At 55.0% G+C, this 14353-nt stretch overlaps 1 protein-coding gene across 3 annotated transcripts in view; it reads left to right on the top strand.

Annotated features, from left to right (window-relative positions):
- Window positions 1-1371: 1371 nt before the first annotated feature.
- KCNN3 (potassium calcium-activated channel subfamily N member 3) overlaps window positions 1372-14353 on the top strand; it is a 174307-nt gene continuing 161325 nt past the window's right edge. For 2 of the 3 annotated variants that reach the window (XM_045166029.1, XM_045166030.1), the window contains exon 1: window positions 1372-2659. In XM_045166029.1, coding sequence (XP_045021964.1) covers window positions 1763-2659 — 897 coding nt within the window. In that variant the 5' untranslated portion in view covers window positions 1372-1762. Of the gene's footprint in view, window positions 3834-14353 lie in introns of all 3 variants that reach the window. The other variant, XM_045166031.1, reaches the window with a different exon arrangement.

The raw sequence follows: 14353 nt of genomic DNA on the forward strand, positions 1-14353 counted from the left end.
CCTGACCTAGCTACTTGCTGCTGACTATTCAGAACTGCTTTAAAACCTCACTGTGTGTGTGCATGTTTATGGACCACTGAGTGCACACCTATGTATATATGTGCATCTGCATACGTGTATCTGTGTGTGTGTATGTGTGCATGGCTCTCCTACTCTTCCCCCTTCCTACCAGGAAAGCAGCTAGACAGAGGCCAAGGGGTGATGGGGGAACCAAGAACCCAGGTAGGAAGACATCGCCTTCCTAAAACCCCAGGTGTGCCTGGGGAATCCCAGGCCTCCTCTTCACTGATCTCTAAGTCAGTTGCAGTTAGAAATGGAAATGAATTCAGCAGGGTCCCATTTCTTTGGAACTCCCTTTGCACACCGTGGGAGCTTAATAAATACTTGATGATGGTTCTGAACCTGGGAAGCCAGCAGCTGTTCCCAGCTCTGACTCTCAGAGCTCCATGGAACAGATCAGGTGGGGAGCAACCACGGGGGTCTTCAGTCTTCCTGCCAGACCCTCCCGTGACTCCAGGTCCAGCGGCAGCCATCGTCCATTTCACACATCCTGCTTTGGGGAGGCCAGTTCTTCCTCCACAACTTCTATCTGGCTCTTTCCCACTCGTCATTTGAGCCACATTTATGGAGCCACCACTTTGCACTGAGCATCACAGTAGAAAGGCATCCTGGGAGATGGTATAGGGGCTATGGATTCAGACTGACCTGGGTTCAGATTCTACTACTCTTAATTACAAACGGGGTAACATCTGGCAAGTTACTTATCTGTGCTTGAGTGGTTTTTTTAAACAACGATTTTCATCTGCAGAAGGAGAATAATGACATCATTTTCATAGGGTTGTTGTGAGGCTTAGAAATAACAGATGCTCCTGCACACATATTGCAGGCAGTTCAGTGTCTACCTGGGGTCAGGAGGATGTGACCTTTGCTTCTGTGACCTTGAAGTTGTTACTCAATATCTCTGAACATCAGTTTGTGAAATGGAAACACGATGCCCGCCTCCTTGGGTAGCTGGATAATAGGTGTGAAATAAGCTATCGTAGACCCCGACCATTAATAACTTCCTGTTTCTTGCCACCGCATCAGGGTGCACAGTTCCCCTCCGTACGAGGACCTCTGCTCCTCTTCGCCACCACCCCGCGTGCGCATAGATTCCGTATCGCCGTGGGCTGACGGGTTTCTGCCATACCTGTCAGAGGAAAAGAGGGCAGCTGCTCAGCTCCCGGGTGGGGAGCCGAAACTACAGTTCCCAGCCCTCGCTGCGCCGCCGCCGGGGCTGGGAACGGAGCGCGGCAGGCCCCTCCTCTGGGGAGGAGCTTATGCGGGGGGCGGAGTTAGGAGGTGGTTGGAGAGTTAAGCCAAGCCAATGAGACCAGCTGCTAATAAGTGGGCTTGGCTTACCCTATAACAGTGGCAGGAGGAGGAGAGCAAAGCTATTGAGCCAGCGAGGAGTGAAGCTGAGCCTGGCCTCACACGCTCCTAGAGGACCACCTCCTGAGACAGAGTTCTTTTTCCCCCTTCTTCTTCTTTCTCCAAGCTCCCCTCCTGCCCTCCCTCCCTGCCCAGTACCATGCATTCTTGAGTGGCAGCGTCTGGACTCCAGGCAGCCCCAGAGAACCGGAGCAAGCCAAAGAGAGAGGACTGGAGCCAAGACACTCTGGTGGGGGAGCTTGGATGCCTGGCTTTCTTTGAGGACATCTTTGGAACGAGGGTGGCTTTGGGGTGGGGGGTTGTGCTGCAGGCAATCCAGCCCGGCCCCAAGATGGACACTTCTGGGCACTTCCATGACTCTGGGGTGGGGGACCTGGATGAAGACCCCAAGTGCCCCTGTCCATCCTCCGGGGATGAGCAGCAGCAGCAGCCGCCGCCGCCACCACCGCCAGCACCACCAGCAGCCCCCCAGCAGCCCCCAGGACCCCCGTTGCAGCCTCAGCCTCCGCAGCTTCAGCAGCAGCAGCAGCAGCAGCCACCGCATCCCCTATCTCAGCTCACCCAACTCCAGAGCCAGCCTGTCCATCCCGGCCTGCTACACTCCTCTCCCACTGCTTTCAGGGGCCCCCCTTCATCCAACTCCACCGCCATCCTCCACCCTTCCTCCAGGCAAGGCAGCCAGCTCAATCTCAATGACCACTTGCTTGGCCACTCTCCAAGTTCCACAGCCACAAGTGGGCCTGGTGGAGGCGGCAGGCACCGGCAGGCCAGCCCCCTGGTGCACCGGCGGGACAGCAACCCCTTCACGGAGATCGCCATGAGTTCCTGCAAGTACAGCGGGGGGGTCATGAAACCCCTTAGCCGCCTCAGCGCCTCCCGGAGGAACCTCATTGAGGCTGAGCCCGAGGGCCAACCCCTCCAGCTCTTCAGCCCCAGCAATCCCCCGGAGATCATCATCTCCTCCCGGGAGGACAACCATGCCCACCAGACCTTGCTCCATCACCCCAATGCCACCCACAACCACCAGCATGCCGGTACCACCGCCAGCAGCGCCACCTTCCCCAAAGCCAACAAGCGGAAAAACCAAAACATTGGCTATAAGCTGGGACACAGGAGGGCCCTGTTTGAAAAGAGGAAGCGACTGAGTGACTATGCTCTGATTTTTGGGATGTTTGGAATTGTTGTTATGGTGATAGAGACCGAGCTCTCTTGGGGTTTGTACTCAAAGGTAGGGGCTGCAGTTTCTCTTTATACCTTTGAACAAAAGGAATATGTAGGTAGCAAAAGAGAGAGAGAGTGGGGGAGAGAGAGAGAGATTGGGGGAGAGAGAGAGAGATGGTGGTGGTGGGGAGAGGCGTTTGCTCAATTATATCGAACACTTAACTTCCCATGGTTTTCCTGCTTAATCCCGGGAGAATTCATTCCTTGCTTCCCTTGGAGGGGGGACATCCCCACACACTGTGTCTAATTTGCAGACTCTGTGTTAGGGAGGATTAAAGAATCCCTTCTGAGAAATCATCTTTCCTCCTGGCTCACTCGTACTAAAGCATAACCCAGCAGCTTAACGCACCAATTAATTACACTCTGCCTTGATGCGCTTGCCAGTTCCTGTGACTTCCCTCCTCTCCTCCCCTCCCTGCTCCACTCCATTTTCCTGAGGATAAAAAAGAAATAAATGTCTGGGTGGGGGGTGGGGATTCCATGCCAGTCCCTTCTCTGTCTTCTCCCTCTCTTCCCAAGTTTCCATTTCCCTCCTCCTCCCTGAGAGACTTAGGGCAAAATAGAAAAGCACCGGTGATTTGGCGTCTCCTGTGTGTGTGTTGGGGGTGGGGGGGCATGGGGTAAAAATATAGGCGGAGGAAATCAGCGGTCCTTTCCCTTAGGAAAGAGGACTCAGAATAAACCTGCTGCTGCCTCGTAAACACCCCCTGATAAAAATGGCTACAGGTGTTACCCGGGCAGAGCAGATGGGCGCCGCCTTGGCATCAGCGGCGGCGGTGGGGGGTGGGGGGAGTGCCTCTCCTTGGGATGGAATGATAGGGTTTCCCGGGCGTCCCCGAGAGCCCGCGCCCCCGGCTCAGCCCCAGTTCTCCCCTCCCACCCCAACTCCTTCTTCTCGGGGATAAATAAGGATGAGTGTGTGCGCGAGTGTGTGAGTGCGCGCCCCGATGGAGAACGGCGGCGGCGGCGGCGGCACGGGCTTTAGCGAGGGAGCTGGCCCCGCTGCTCCAGCCTCTGTCCAGTCCCCAGGCGGAGGAGGGGGCTTCCCTCCCATAGCGGGCTTGGAAATCGCGTCCTCCAAGGGAGTGGGGCTTGAGGAAGGTGGATTTCTGTTAAAGCTCTGCTTGCTGGGAGACCTCCTGCTGCGAGCTTGAAGGCTTGGAGACCTGGGGAGTCATTGGGCAAGTGGATTTTTTTCCCCTACTCTACCCTTCACCCGCAGTTTACTTGTCGCTGTGTGTGTGTGTGTGCGCGCTTGCATGCTTGCTTGTTGCTTGGATTTCTCTACTTATTTGTCATTTTGGGCAGGGGGTGGCTAGGCTGGCCAGCGGGTAGCTGGGAGGGGCTCAGCTGTTGGGGGTTTCAAATAGAGCTTGTTTCAGGCTGGGCACAGCTGCTGCGAGACTGTCACATTCCTTGCTGAAATCCAGCCACAAAAACCTGGGAGGTGCTGATCGGATTTCCCCCATTCCCAGCCTCTCGCTCTCTGAGCAGGGGATGGGCTGATCGGCCTGCTCTAGAAAGGGGTGGGGCAGACCTGTCAGATGGCCTGAAGAGCCAGAATGAAGACTTCCAGGTGGAAGGTCCTGGCTGCTCAGAGGGCATTGCCCCAGCTCTGGGCAGCTCCCGGAAGTCGCCTTCATCTCTGGAGGTCTAGGATTTGAGCCCCTCAGTGAGCTGGAGTGAGCGGGGTTTCCCCTGGAATCGCAGCTCACTTAGTCATTCCCTGTAATGAGCCTCTGAGTCTGCAGGTCTTTCTGCTTGCTGTCTTCTCCCACTGGGCCCTCCAGGAGAGGGGGCCACCGGCCTCGGCAGGCCTGACAGCCACTCTGGGCACAACCCCGGCCCCCTCCAGGCTCCCCCTGGGGACCAGGAGCCCTTGCTGGGGGAAACTGATGCAGGCCCAAGTGCTGGGGGGTGGGGAGAAGGGGCAAGACCAGTACCCTCTCTTTTAGTGAACCCTTGAGCTCTTAGGGGAATGGCTCCTCCTTGAGACAGCTCCCAGGGTGGGATCTGTCTGTGCACATCTGTCTTGATGGGGTGGGAGGGTTGCTGCTGGAGCAGGTGGCTCCCTGCTGGAGTATTCAGGGAATGGGGCTTTCCCAGAGCCCGAGAAAGCAGACTCTGGAGCAAAGGAAAGTTGAGGGGATCCAAGGGGCTGGGCTTTGCCTAATTTGAAGTTGATGACCCTCTGGCTGATGGATGCATGGAGGGCAGCAGCAACCCAGAAAGTCTTGCTTGGCTCAGCTAATGAAGTGGCCACTTCCTGTGCACCTTGGGGTTGGTCTTGGTGTGCTGAGCAGGGCTCACTTTCACCTGCTCACCAGGCCTCCCATCCTCTATCCACCAGGCACTGAGTCATTATGGAACAAGTATTTTCTGGGTGTCTGTGTCAGGCCTTATGGGCCTAGGACGGGGTTAGGGCAGCTATTGTCTCTCCTCTCCTGGAGGCAAATAGGATTGTTTTAAAGAAGCAGAGCAGAGTCTGAGTCCCAGCTCTGCCATCTCCAGTGTGTGATCTTGGACAATCCATGTAGCTTCTTCGAGCTTGTCTCCCCAGCTGTCAAGTGGGGAGAGTGGGATGGTCCAGGTAGGACCTATTGTTATTGTTATTGATGATAGGAGGAAAAAAGATGTCTTTTTCCTCTGTTATCTAGCTCTGGCTTCGGAATTAGTTGGGGCCTTGATAGGCTTGGAACCAAGACTTGTCAGTGGAGTGAGAAGTTGTCTTGGAGGGGAGAACTTTGGAGAATGGGCTGGGTCTTCTGATTCACACGCATGCATGTTAAGTCGCTTCAGTCGTGTCTGACTCTTGTGACGCTATGAACTGTAGGCCACCTACATCCTCTGTCCATGGGATTCTCCAGGCAAGAATACTGGAGTGGGTTGCAAGAATACTGGTTCTCTTCCAGGGGATCTTCCTGACTGAGGGATCAAACCCTTGTGTCTTCTGTCTCCTGCACTGGCAGACAGGTTCTTTACCGCTAGTGCAACCGGGGAAGCCTGGAAACCACCTATAACATGGGTCTGTTGCAGGGGAGGTGAACCTTTGTTCCCCAGCCTTGCAGAGAAAACAGATTCTGTTGTGACAAGAGAGTTTAGGTCAGAATGAAGAATCACCAGCTGGGGGAACTCAGAGACAGTCAGTGACCCTAGGGATGGATGGCTGACAGCCTCTTTTGCTGGAGAACTCTGTGTCTGGTTGGTTTGCTGACTGGTGTGGAAGCAGGAGGATGGACAGATTGGATTATTCTGTCCTGATGGTTACAGTTCCCACTCAAAGGCCCTAGAGACAGGGACACACTTTCTTTTCCCTAAGTGATGAAGATTACTAACCTTGAGTTTGAGCTGCCGCTTTCTGTAGTTTTCTGCTCTTTTTCATGGGGCTGTGGCCTTCCTGTTTGCCTGTCTCTGTCTGCTGTTACTGGGGGAGGAATTCACCACAGAGGCCTGGCTCTCTTAGAAGAAACGGCGTGACCCCTGAGCATAGTCAGTTCATGCTAAAGGGTGACAGCCGAAGGAAGTAAAAGAAGTCAGGATGAAATGGTCCTCGGCCTCCTTCTCCCAAGCCACAGGTGATGATGGGAAAGGAAGGTGGGCTGAGCTAACAGGAGAGCTGTTTGTGATCACACCCAGGCCATGGCTCCTGATGGTTCTTCCCGAACCAAATGAGGGTGAGGTGTTTTCTTTACGCGTGGATTCACCCTTGAGGACTTAGCCCACGGCAGGGCCAGGTCTAGATGTCCTGTTGAGGAAGGAGTCTTAGTGGAGTCTTAGTATGCTGCATTAGGGCTGGTCAGGGTTAAGGAATGAGGATGTGGGGGTCCTTCTTGGCGTGCGTTATTTTCCTCCAGAGCCGGTCTGAGCCACACCTGCTCCGGCATCATACGCTGACTGCTGTGCTCTTTCAGGGAGAGCTGGGGGCTCGGTGGCTGCCCCCTCCCCACCTTGCCATCCTGCTGGTGCCTGAGCTGGTGCTTCCGTCCAGCGGGGGAGTCATCATTGGCCTTGTGTCTCAGGGACCTCCGGTGTTGGCGGTGGGGTCAGCCCCGGGGAGGCTGGAAAATGCTGGAGCAGCAGAGTGGCTGTTTTGCACAACCTCAAACCACTTCCCCACCCCCGGCCTCACAATCCGAGTTTCACCTCACAGGCAGAGCCCATCCCCTACCCTCTTGTGCCCTGCTCCCGCCCTCCCCACCAGCTTCCTGCCTCTCGGCTCTTCCTCTCCCCTGGGGGCCTTGTTGCTGGGGTCACCCAGGGCACGAGTGGAGGCGTGGGTATGCCGGGCTTCCCCGGGCCGCCCTATCTACTCTCATGCGTGGCTTCCTTTCTTCAGGCCGCCTCGTGGGAGGCCAGCCTGAGAAAGGCAGGCTTCTCTGCACATCCCGGGGAGCTTGGTCCCCTGGCTGTTCATCCTTCCAAGAGAGTGGGGTCCTTTAGGGCCCACTGGTAGCTCTTTGGTGACCTCACAGAGGTCTGCCCCCAGCCTCCAGCTGGAATAATTGAATGGGTTCACTGGTCCCAGCTCTTCTGTTCTCCTGCCCTCCCTGTCATGGAGGGCTTGTTTGCAGACCAGCAGCTGATGCTGGGTTCTGGGTGAGTGGTCTACACCTCCTGCCAGACCCAGAAGCCGCTCTGGGATAGGAGGGTGACTGTGGGGTGATGTCCCTGTGTATGGGAGCAGATGCCTCAGGGTACTCATGTCTGTGGTTTCCAGCATGTTGGGAAGGTAGGAAAAGGTCTGATTCCTCTCCCTGGAGCCTCCCTATGGGACAGGGAGCAGAAGGCAGGAGACGTTCTGTTTTTTTTAATTATTTATTTGGCTGCGCCGGGTCTTAGTTGCAGCATGTGGGATCTAGTTCCCTGACCAGGGATTGAACCCGTGCCCTCTCCATTGGTAGCACAGAGTCTTAGCCACTGGACCACCAGGGAAGTCCCAGGAGACTCTTTATAAGCGATTGGCTGGAGGCAGGCACCGGGGGAGCCAGCCACCCAGGCCCGAGGCATATGTTTTACGATCACAGGTCACACCCATTGTCTTGGCCCAAGGAGGTCAAGAGATACTCTGGGACTGTGAAAGCCAGCCTGTTCTCCCACCCAGGGTGGCGGTGAGTCTATTTATAATCTTGGTGGACAGTCTGCAAACGAGTCAAACGTTTGTAACCCACAGAAGGGACAGCTAACTTTTATATATGCTTCTCCTTTGCCTGTCATGACACTATTTATAACTGTCCCGGGGGAAAGACTTCATAACACATCCGGACTTCCTTTCCCCACAGGCAGCGCTCCCTGCTGCTCTGGCCCTGGCATCATCGCTGGGGCATTTATCGGCTGCATGGGCTCATTATGAGCCTGGTGCGTGGCCTTGTATTTCCCTTACTGAGCTTGCAGGAAGGGGGATTTGTGGGGCCAGGGTCCACAAAGATCTGCTCTAAAGCAGAGAAGGTAAAGAAAAACAAAATGAAAAGAAATTGGAGTAACCTCTGTTGAAGCTGAGGCCCGGATGGGGATGTAAAATCAGAACCGAGAGCTTTGGCTTTGTTGCAGTTATTTGTAAAGCACATTTGGGGGAGAAAATGAGTATGTGAGAGGGAGAGGGAGCGAGAAGGAGAGAGAGAGAAGGGGTGGTGAGGGGCGGCTGTGTACTGATTAAATACTGCCTTCCTCAGCTCAGTGGCAGGCGGACCAGCACATTCATTCATTCGTAGCTGTTTTTCTTCTCATTCTTTCAAAACCCCAAAGGGAGAGAGAGAAAGAAGAAAGCCTCCTAGTCTTCTTTAAATAATGAGGGTGGGGAATTCTAAGACTGCACTGTTCTTAGGAGCTGTGGGGAGGAAAATTCTCGTGCCTTTTTTTCTGGTGAGGAAAGTCCGGAGGAGGCTGTTGGGTTTTGGGGTGCCCCCTCCTCCTCCCCTGTCATTCTACCCCCAGGAGCTCAGCTGGGATCCGAGAGAGCAAGGATGGAAGGGGGAGCTGGGGGCAGGGACCACCCTGCTTCATCTCTGGGGCTGGCCCTGCAGGGGCCATGAGTGCTGGGTGACAGGAGCGGGGAGGCAGGGAGCATCCGTGCCACACTGGGTCACCTTCCACTGGAGAGTCCTGGAGGTAGGGGGTGGTCGCAGCCCCCTTCGTAGATGACGTCACGGGGCCAAGCTGACGCTGCTGGTGGGTAGCAGCACTGGATTAAGAACCCAGGGCCATTAGAGTCCCAAGTTGAGGTCTTTTTGCTTGCCTGCCTGCTGCTGGAGAAATTGCTTATCATTCTTAAGAGACAAACCAAGGTTTATGGGCCTGAGAGCTGTGATGCAAAATGTGGGAACAGGAGGTTTTACCAAGGGGCGAGAAGGGGCTTGATAGAAGGCGGGTACCAGTGCAGGTACCCAGAGACACAGTGTGGGCAAGGGGGCGGGGACCCACAGGGCAAGGGGGCGGGGCCCTGGGGGCAGCCTCAGTCCAGGGTGACATGTGACAGGTCTATGGTCTCTCCTCTGCTGCCTCCTCACTCGGAGGCCTGGTAATACTGCTCTGGGGCGATGCTGGCAAAGCTGAGAGGGCAGAGGGTGTGGGGATTACAGGAAGAATAGGAGTGTATCCTGCTGAGGCCTGGACGGGGTGGGCCCCTGCTGCGGCCCTGCAGAGCTTGCCCTCCACCCTCTGAGAGTCAGCAGGACGCTGCCGTGCGGGGCTCCCTGGCCTCCGGGCCCTCCTCTGTGCTCCCCGTCGCCCTCCTTCCCTCTTCTCCAGCTCTGACTTCAGGGCTCCTCATTGGGGTGACCCGTGCGGGCTCAGCATCTTGCGTCTCACGAGGTATTTCCGTGTTTGTTCCTCAGGATCCCCTCCTCAGCCCTGGGAGTCATTACAGTCTGCAGGAGCTCACAGATGAGAAAGCTGAGCTGTGGGGGGTTAAGCGGCTAACTCCTGCTGCCCATGTGAGGAGAGAGGGGTCTAGAATGAAAGCTCAGGTCCCCGGTATCCTACTCACCTCTCTGGTCCAAACCCCACCACAGACTTCTTCTGGGGATTTGAGTGAGGGAAATTTCAAGGGCTTCCCCATCCCTGCTTCTAGAACTTTCTTCTGCCTCCGTGAGTCCCAGTTTCCTACTTCTTATTTAGCTCTCGTCAGCAGCAGTTAGTGTTCAAGGAAGGCCTGTCTCTGCTTTAAAGGAGCCTTGTAGAGGTCCCTCTACCTCTTGCTTCTGACATGCTGTGTGGCCTTGATCCAGTCCCATCACCTCTCTGGGTCTCTGATTTTCCAGCTTAAAAATGAGGGCTGAACTCGGATGCTGAGCTCCTTTCCTGCTCCAAAACTTTCCGATTCCACTGAACATACATTTGTCCCGGCATTATCACCAAGATGCCAAGCCATAGTCTTCCAGCTCCTGTCCTCAAGGGCTGCTGGGCCTGCACCCAGGTGCGATCCACCCAGGCTGGGCTGTGGTTTCTGCCAGTGGTGTTGGGAGTGCTGAGGAAGGAGGCAGTCATTCAAGATGTTGGGGGGCTCCCTGTAGGAGGTGGGATGGCCCCTGAAGGGTTAGACAGACCAAGATGGCAGGGTCGCAGACAGCGGGCCTTTCTGAGAGTGAGAACGTTGGCAGCCAGGGTAGAGGGTGCAGAGTGGGGAGGGGGAAGAGCAGGGGCAGCATGGAGTTATCCCCCATATGCTGTCCACAGGGGCAGGTAGGGAGGAAAGGAAAATCTGGGATTTAGTATCTAGTTGATAACTATAATTGCCAGGGGCTCGAGTGCAGAATACCCGCAGCTCTTCTTAGAGGGGATACCGATTGGCAGAGGCGGCCTGACATGGCAGTTGTGGCTGTGGGCTCTGGGCTCGCGTCTAGACTTGGCAGCCCCCTAGTGGTGGGTCCTCAGGGAGTTTCCTGAACCTGGGGCCGGTTTCTCAGACGTTCAGAGAGAACCATGCCTGCCTATAGCATACATGGAACCCAGGTCAGAGCTGGGCATACACTAAGCCCCGACGTCCATCAGTGGTTGCTTTTGTGAGCGCGATGTTTAGAAGATACTCCTGTTATCCCAGAGTCCCCACCACCCCGAGAGCCACGGGGGAGATGGGGACGTGGGGGCACATGTCACCCTCCACACAGGTGGCTGTAGAAAGGGGCTCTGGAAGGGGCGAACACATGTGGAAATGCTGCCTTCTCCTGAAATCAAACGGCTTCACCTTGCGTCCTGTTTCTGACTGGATCCCTGTGGGTAAGTCTGTAGAAGAGGGAAGCAGGCTGTCCCCTGGAAGGTGGGGCTGCGGCTGTGGCCTGGCTTGGGCTTCTGGAGCCTTCTACCCTCATGGGACCCAGTTACTCTACACTCAGCGTCAGCAGTCTGTGGCCTGGGCACAACTCGTTGGGTGTGGACCTGCAAACCGGACAGGTGGAGAGAGATCAAAAATAAGCCCAGGGAGCCAGGCCAGAGGCTGAGAGGCCCGGAGGAAGGTCAGGGGGACACACGATGACCAGGCAGAATGAGGCTGAGAGCATGGGGTGACAGGGAGAGGGCCAGCCAGGAAGCCTTCCTGGAATAGAGCTGGGCAAGAAAAGAAAGGCTTTCCTGATGTGTCTTCAAGGGAACATAGCTTTTTTTCCTTCAACACTTGCAATGGGGTACCTTCTTGAATTCAAAAGGTCGTAGGGGCTTGTGAATCAATCTCCCTAAAAAAAGTTCTCTCTACCCTTCCTGCTCTGCATGCGTGCTAAATCACTTCAGTCATGTCTGACTCTTTACGACTCTATGGACTGTAGCCCGCTAGGCTCCTCTGTCCATGGGATTCTCTAGGCAAGAATACTGGAGTGGGTTGCCATGCCTTCCTCCAGAGGATCTTCCCGAACCAGGGATCGAACCTGCGTGTCTTACGTCTCCTGCATTGGGAGGTGGGTTCTTTACCACTAGCCCCACCTGGGAAGCCCCCTTTCTGCTCTGGCAGGTGGTAACTCTCCCACCCAGGCGTCAAGGAGCAGAAAGAGCAGCTGGGTCAGGGAGGGATGTACCAGGGGATCAGGGCTCGCCCTGCATGAAAGCCATTTTTTTTTCAATAGGCTGGTCGCAAGGTAACCAGAGTTGTATTCTGAGCAGAGCCGTGTTAACACTAAATGAACAACATGCAAATGATGTGTGAAATAATATGCAAATTGGCATCTGTTATTTTTGAGGCGTGTTGGGCATTTTTCTTAAAGGACAGGCATTGTGCTCAGTGTCAAGTGAACAGGAAACTGTCTTACGGGACGCTCCCCTAGTAGCTGAATGGGCTGGTACCTGCCCCTCAGGGTTCATGAGCACCAGACCGGCCAGCCAGCATCTTCAGGAATCACTGGTGTTTAGCTTGAACTGATAAATGGAAAAGCCCAGGAAGCTGGGGGTCTTGGCCAGGGCCCCCTGGCAGACAAGGAAGGGGAGGAGGCAGGTGATCTGGCTGATTGTGGGCAGCTGGGGAGAGACTGAACTGGGGCTTATGCTGGCCCAGTTCCTTGCTGCTGGTTGGCCATAAGGTCAATGACTCAAAGTCTCTGAGCCTCAGTTTCCCCATCTGTAAATGGAGAGAGTGGCGTTCGCCAGCCAATGAGAACTAAACGTGATAATGGTTGGGTAAGTGGCCAGCCTGGTGGCTGGCACACCCCGAGCTGCCAACAAATGGCAGTTCTTCCTAGCGCCTCTGCCTGAGTTGGCACCTGCCTGCATCCTCGCAAGGTTCCACCAGCAGGGATTTTTGCACAGCCTTTTCTCCCTTTTAAGAAGATTTCTGATTTTAACAAATTGGGGCTTAGCCATTTTCTCTGTCTTCTGGCTTCCATCGGGGAGAATGTTGGCTTGCTCAGCCGGTCCCCAAATAGCTCCCACAAGTGGGGATGCCCAGAGCCACGGACAGAGGTGATGTCACCTTCCTCCAGGACGAGGGCTTCGGCTGGGCACGTTGCTGTGGGTTGAGTTACTGCCTGTGGAGGGGCTCAGAGCTGGATGGCATTGACGGGTTGACCCGGAGAGGCCTCCTCTGGGGACAGCCGCTGGCGTATCTGAGCTGGTGTGGTACCATAGCTCCCTGAAGGGCCAAGCTCCATGGACCCACCAGGTGTGCCAGCCTGCATGCCATGGCCCCTCTACAGGCCTCCCACCTCTGTGAGGAAAGGGCAGAGACCATCCTCCTCTTTACAGGACCCCAAGGCCCAGAGAAGTCATGTAACTTGTCCGAGGCCACTCAGCATTGTGAGTGGAATCCAGGAGTTCTGCGGTTTAGTCCCACTGAACACCTGCTATATGGCAGGTCCTGTTCTAGTTTCCAGGAGAGCAAAGGTCTATGCCCTTAAGGATTCAACTCAGCTATAGGGGTGACTCCTCAATGAAACGTGTTGCTCTCTGCATTCTCTTTCTAGAAGGGTTTAGACTTTCAACACAGACCTGGATTCAAATCCTGGTCATGTGCTATTGAACTGTGTGAACTTGAGCAGTGCTCTCTTATTCTGGAAAGAGGGATTATAATTCCTTTTGCTGAGGATGGAGGTGGAGGATTCAACTTGGCACAGACCTGGCTACCGGGGGCTCTTTTGTCCACACTGCTCCATGGCAAGCTTTGCCATGCTGTTTCTTTTGAGAGTTCAGGGGCCATGGGATTGTAGAAACACTTTAGAGTTGGGCCCATGACTCCCTACCCTTCCTGCTCTGGGCTGGACTGAGCATTCAGCTCTGTCAAGGCGCTCTCCCCTGCTCCTGAGGGGCTAATGATGCTGAGCTGGGTGGGAGGACATTTTGGTACAAGACTGTGTGCCAGCTATGGAGAGATCCCTCAAGAGTGAAATGAAATTGATGTGAGTGGAGAGCAAGTCCAGGATGGAGCTTGAGTCATGAGGGTTTCCTCGAGGGTGGAGGGGACCATCTATAATGCATCTGTTCTCAGCAGCTCAGCAGAATGCCCCGCTTTTACAAAATGGAAACTTCTTTCCCCTTTCATAAAAATGACTCCAAAGCAACACTCTTAGTCAGGAGTGTAAAAAGGAGCAGATGGAGGAGGAGAGGACAATGAACATATATCAGGGCCTACTCATCTAATCCTCACAACAATCCTTGTTTTACAGATGACTGACCCAAGGCCCAGAGAGGTTGGTGACTTGCTCAGGATCTTATAGCCAGGAAGTGGTGGTCTTGGAGCTCGAACCCCAAAGCGGCAAAACGCATGCCTTGTGTGGCAGACATGTTTTTGCAGATCACCTCCTGGCCTGGGGCTCTTTCAAGCCAAAAAGCCATTCTTGTTCTCTCCTCCCTTGCCCACTGTCACTGTCTTTCCAGCCTCCTCAGAGCCTCAGTGGATGATTTGAGCTCTGGAGGAAGGGGTGGAGGGGAGGAGAGAGAAGGGGAGGGTGTCAGCTTGGACACAGGGGTCTATTGAACCTTCAAGAGGCCTAGGCACGTTGACAGGGAAGACTGGGCTCTGGGGCTGAGGACAGCCCCTGCGGGCTCTGGAGGGGTCAGCTGAGCAGTCAACAGTCGTGCCTTGGTGTTCTTGTACCAGCTCTGCAGCTTCCCGGCTGTGCGACCTAGGTGACAAAGTTGACCTCTGTGAACCTCAGTCTTCAGATCTGTGAATAGGGATGATGATGTGGGCCAAGAGGAGCCAATGAGATGAGACCCAGTGCCAAACTCATGGTAAAGGGCTGAGGCAATGCCAGCTGGTTTTTATCGTTAATTTTCTCATTGTACAACC

Source organism: Bubalus bubalis, chromosome 6, assembly GCF_019923935.1.
Source record: "Bubalus bubalis isolate 160015118507 breed Murrah chromosome 6, NDDB_SH_1, whole genome shotgun sequence".
In the NCBI taxonomy this organism is placed as follows: Eukaryota; Metazoa; Chordata; class Mammalia; order Artiodactyla; family Bovidae; genus Bubalus; species Bubalus bubalis.